The sequence below is a fragment of the Suricata suricatta genome, chromosome 13 (genome assembly GCF_006229205.1).
Source record: "Suricata suricatta isolate VVHF042 chromosome 13, meerkat_22Aug2017_6uvM2_HiC, whole genome shotgun sequence".
Lineage (NCBI taxonomy): Eukaryota > Metazoa > Chordata > Mammalia > Carnivora > Herpestidae > Suricata > Suricata suricatta.
The window spans coordinates 5,676,906-5,682,158 of NC_043712.1; the positions used below are offsets into that span (position 1 = coordinate 5,676,906).

Genomic DNA, 5,253 nt, shown 5'->3' on the forward strand with positions numbered 1-5,253 from the left:
GGGGGGCCTGGCTGGCCTGGGAGGCCAGGGCTGGGGCCGGCGGGACTCACCCTGCCTCAGCTGGATGTGGCCGCTTCCCCTGGCCTGTGCGATCCTGCTGTTGTCGATGGGCCCGGGGGGCTCTGGAACAGACACGCGCAGGCTCAGTGCCTCGGGCCTCTGCAGCCGTGGGAGGAAACCCCAGCTCCTCCTCTCAACAGGTAAGAGCCATTCACCCATGGCTCCCGAGAGGCTGTCCGGGGGCTCAGGGCGGGGGTCAGTGTGACGTCCTCCCCAGGGCGGGTGCCTGAGCACCAAATGCTCATCCACGGAAGTCTGAGAGCCAGAAGGGATGCATAGCATCCCTGAAGCCTGCAGAGGGGACCTCAGGGACTTGGGGACTAGTTGCAGACCTCTCCCTGTGGGTGGCAGCTGCCAGGCGCTGAGCACCCTTTCCGGAAACCTCATGGAATCCTCAAGCACCTGGTCCGGGAGCCGGTCACAGACACGGGAGGAACAGGCAAGAGCTGGTAGGAGGTACGGCTGAGACCCACGGGGGGGCAGGGGGGGGGGGCTGCAGCTCCCGAGCTTGGGTCTCCACCGGAGGCAAGCCTGACGGCCTCCAGCAACACAAGGGAGGCCTCGGGGGGGTCCCTGGGACCCTGAGCCTGGCACGGGCTGGATGGCAGTGAGGTCCCCCCCTCCCCTCTCCCCGGGGCCTGGCTGGAGCTTATGCCCAAAAGGCCAGCGTCCCATTCCCAGGACCCGCTGGGCTCGGCCGACTCTGCCAGGCCCCATCCATCCCCTAAAACCTAGTACTAGGGGCAAGAGAACCCCCAAAGGGAAGGGCCTGGCGGGAGGACTGAACGGCCTCATCTGGGCAGCAGCAGGGACGGGGGACGGGAGGGAAGGGGCAGAGCGAGGCAGCTGCGGTCCTGCTGCAACAAGAAGGCCGGGCTCCGGGGCACTGACTGGGGGGTCTGGCCCGGCGAGCCCGGTGGGGACAGCGCCCCCAGCCCTGGAGCCGGAAGAACACCCGTGCTCTCTGCTCCTGCAGGAGGCGGGTGCTCACCTGAGGGGGCAGCACCCCAAACCTGCTGGGCACCCACAGACCCTGGGCGCCCCCTCACCCACCTCCTGGGACCCTCCCAGCACATCTGGGGCCCCAGGGCCCTCCCGGCGGGCGGAGAGCCAGGCCCGGGCTCTACTCACCATTGTCCTTGCCCTTGACAAAGGCTTCCCACTCCCGGAACCACTGCATGCTGATGCAGTAGATGACACCGGGGGACTCCTCAGCCTGGAAGGCTTTGTTGAGCTGGGCCAGGGCAGGGAGCGGAGGGGAGGGTCAGCCAGACGGCCCCAGCACCCCACCAACCTGCACCCTGCGCTCCCGGGGCACGCCACACACTCCGGTTGCAAACCGCGGGGTCCCAGCCTAGCTCCAAGGAACAGTGCCCACGGCCCCGCCGCTCCGATCTCTCTGCAAGGACTTTAACCCCTCAGAGACGCCCCCACTTCACAGAACGCGGCCCCTTGCTCCCTCGTTAACGATTCTGACACGCCGTTTTCTCGTGGGCACAGAGCGAGGTGTCCTTTAACACCTTTCACTCACACGTCTGCTACTGAGTGACAGGCGGTCCCCATCCCCGGTGGGGGTGTGCCCGGGGCCGGCCCGCCTGCCTTCTCCCACCACCCTGCCCCTCTCCTACACTGGGTCGTCCTGGGTCCTGCCGCCACTTGATTTTCTCACTTAACACGCTTTTCTGTTGCCAGGGCGGGGAGCCCGTGGTTCTCAGTGGGAGGGGGCAGGGACGCTGCCAGCGCCCAGAGGCGGTTTTCCCATCGCTGGCATGCAGGAGGCCTGGGATGCTAACTGTCCCATCACCTGCAGTCCAGGCCCCACGACAAGGAATCATCGGCCTGGAGCCCCATGCCCGTGGCTTAACAGCACACCAGGCAGGTGGAGCCTCCTGAACCCGGCCCTCCTGTTAGTAAAATCTTAAGATGTTTTCTAATCCTCTGGCCACTCTGTTCTCCCCACAGAACGTGTCCTCCAAATAGAGGCTGACTGCACTCAGTTCTTCAGTCCCCAAACCCCCATGTGTCCCCAGCAGAGGCCAGAGCGCCCCACCCCCCCCCGCACGCACCTTAATGAAGGTGTCGATCTCAATCCGCCTGCGCTTGGCCAGCGCCTCTATCTCCACCTGGCAGACGGAGCACACGTATAGATGGTTCACGGCAGGGCCGCCCCCAAACCTGCACGGGGGTACCGGGAGTGGCGAGAGGGAGGGAGGGAGAGAGAGTGAGCGAGCCTGAGGGGCGGGTTCCAGCAGGCGAGGCAGCAGACGGGCCAGGGAGCCATTAATGCCCTCCGCGTGGCTTCTCCTCCTCTGGGGAGGCTCTCTGGCCCTGGGTGCCCGGGGTGCAGCCCTGCACTTTTCTATCCTCCTCGCCAGCCTGGCAAGGGTCCCTGTGTACCAGCCCCACCCCTGCACAGGGCCTGCCCCGGCGTAGGTGGGTCACAGATAGATGCTTAACGGCTAAAGGACGAAGGGATTCTTGGCTGCGGGCCAGAAGGCCTTGTGCCCAAGAGCCCACCCGGCCAGACCCTAAGGACAATGTCAGAGGGACACAGAACTTGTCCCTCTGCAGGGAGGAGGGTGGATCCCCCAGGATATGGGGACACATCTCCCTGGGGGGCTCCGGCCCGCCCACCTCCAACCAGGCGCAGTCCGCACCTGAGCTGCCAGCAGACGGGGCAAAGCCTGCCCTGGGAGAGGCCTCCCCGACCCGTCTGAGCGCGTGCTGGGCACGGCGTCTGCACAGCCACCTGGGCCCGAGGGCCACGCGAGCTGGGCCTGCCCTGAGCCAGCCCTCACAGAGCTTTCGGTGACAGGGACCGACACGCTTGCTTTTGCTCCAGCCAGTTCTCTGCCCCTCCTGACCGGAAGCGTCGGGCGGGACGCCCACCGGCGGGCAGGTCACGCGCCAGAGGAGCCCTCGGAGCCGCCCCTGTGCTGCTCTGCCCCGCGGAGGACGGCGTGGGGCCCGCGGTGGCCTCCATCCCCCGAGCTCCTTCCCGGCCGGCGCGGGCTCCCTACCTGCTGTAGAGGTGCTCCCAGACGTTCTGGGGCAGGATCACCACCAGGTCGTCGATGTAGTGGTACTTGTTGGGCGGGATGCCTGGAGAGGAAGGCGGGAGGAGGGAGAGCTGGGGGCTCAGCCGCCCGCCCCGTGCCCGACCGCAGGGGCGGCGCCCTCACCTCCGTGGGGGCAGAGGAACGTGTGGTTGGCGATGGGGCCCGGCTCCGCGAAGGTGTTGAACTTGTTGAGCCACTCTCGGGACACGTAGAAGCGCAGCAGGCTGGGCTCCCGCGTGGCGGCCAGGGACACCACCTGCTGCCGCTCCCGCACAGCCTCCTCGCTGCTCTTCCTGGGGCAGGGGCGAGGCGGGGCGGGAGAATTAGGGGCAGCTGTGCCGGGGCTCACTCCGTGCAGGGGCAGCAGCCACACCCGCCAGGGGTGAGTTCGGAGCACCCCTGCCAGAGGCCCTGGCCACCCCAGCGTCTCAGCAGCCCCGCCCCTGCCGGGGTTCCAGCCACCGGCCTCTCCCAGAGGACCACCCCAGGAGGACCAAACTCAACTTCCTGGGCCCCCCACTTTCCCGCCTAGGCCTCAGGGCTCTTTCCTCCAGACTGAAACCCTTGCTGCCCAGGCCTGGGACCCTTCCCTTCCAGGCTCCACCTGCCCCGAGACACACGCACACACACACACACACACACACACACACATGCCCACAGCAGCCCAGGCCTGGGACCCTACCAGGCTCCACCCGCCCTGAGAGACACACACACATACACACACACACACACACACACACACACACACGCCCCGCCCACAGCAGCCCAGGCCTGGGACCCTTCCCTTCCAGGCTCCACCCGCCCCGAGACACACACACACACACACACACACACACACACACACACACACACGCCCCGCCCACAGCCCCCCCCCACCTGTAGAAGAGGACGTAGGCCTCGGCATTCTGCACCACCGTCTCGTGGACCTCGGTGACGTACTGGTCGTCAAACTCGTACCACTGCCCGTTGATGACGTTCTGGCAGTAGGCGATGTAGTGACCACCTGCGGCGGGAGGGGCGGGCCGGTCACAGGCGCCCTAGAGAGCGGGGACGGGGAGGGGCAAGGGGGCCAGACTCACTGCCCGCAGTGCCGTGGTGGCAGATGACGGAGAGGAGGTCGTAGGTGGTGATCTGCGACGTGCACTCCTTGGCAAGGAATGGACGCAAGTCGAGTCCCTCCAGGGGGAAGGAGACGTGGCTGCTGATTTTGAACGAATACATGACCTCGTGCCGAAAGCGCTTTAGATGGATGCACAGGATCTGGGGGGACCGGGGGCAGGTGTCAGGGGGACGCACAGGATCTGGGGGGACCAGGCAGGTGTTGGTGCGGGGCCGGCTGGGGCCCTAGGAGCCCTGGCAACCAGACGGGGTCTCGAGGCTGGGTTCTGGGACACCCGCTAGCCCACCGTCCGGTCCACTCAGGTCTTGCTGTCCAGGCAAAAACAAGGAGCGTAGTAGCTGGAGCCTTCCAGAGGTCCAGGCGGGCGACGGAGCACACCCACTGAGCCCCCGCAACCCAGGGAAGAGCCCCACGCGGGAGCCGACCTGGTCCCGCGAGTCGCCAGGGCCTGCAGACGGCACTCAGGCGTCCCCACCCTGCTGGGCGCCGCCCCGGCACACGCGCCTCGAGGCACAGGGCAGGAGGAGCTGAGGGAGGGACCAAGCCACCTGCCAGCAGGGGACACCGCCCCCGGGCTTCCTCAGGCAGGAAGCCGCCCCACTCACCTCGGGCAGCCGCAGCACCTTACAGTACTTCACCCCGTTGCGCAGCCTGGCGGGGAGAGCGGGCGGGAAGCGGTGAGCGTCCGGTGTGGGGGCGGGGGGGCGCCCTCCCGACGCGCTCACACCCGTGAGGTCAGGGTCAGACTCCCTGGGGGATGGACGGGCGTGGGGAGGGGAAGCTGGGGAGGGGCCCCGGGACGCACACACTTACTTTTTACACCGTTCACAGCTGTACATGTTGTCACCTAGGGCAGTAAGTGCAGACAACAGTTAGCGGGGACAGGAAATGGGAACAGACGTGGACATAACGATCTGTGCTGACGAGACACAACCCAAGAGGCTGCCTGCAAGAGACTCACTTCAGGGTTAAGGGCACACAGGCTGGGAGAGAGGGATGGAGGGAGAGAGAGGG

General features: G+C 66.8%; 1 protein-coding gene across 1 annotated transcript in view; it reads right to left on the minus strand.

Moving 5' to 3' along the window:
- The window catches only part of USP20 (ubiquitin specific peptidase 20), a 37,702-nt gene that overhangs the window by 3,205 nt on the left and 29,244 nt on the right, over positions 1-5,253 (minus strand). The window contains exons 17-25 of the mRNA XM_029921062.1: positions 5,053-5,086; positions 4,845-4,890; positions 4,199-4,379; positions 3,996-4,122; positions 3,243-3,412; positions 3,081-3,162; positions 2,127-2,235; positions 1,192-1,294; positions 5-122 (exon numbers count right to left, since the gene is read on the minus strand). Of these exons, the coding sequence (XP_029776922.1) occupies positions 5-122; positions 1,192-1,294; positions 2,127-2,235; positions 3,081-3,162; positions 3,243-3,412; positions 3,996-4,122; positions 4,199-4,379; positions 4,845-4,890; positions 5,053-5,086 (970 nt within the window). The remainder of the gene's footprint in view (positions 1-4; positions 123-1,191; positions 1,295-2,126; positions 2,236-3,080; positions 3,163-3,242; positions 3,413-3,995; positions 4,123-4,198; positions 4,380-4,844; positions 4,891-5,052; positions 5,087-5,253) is intronic.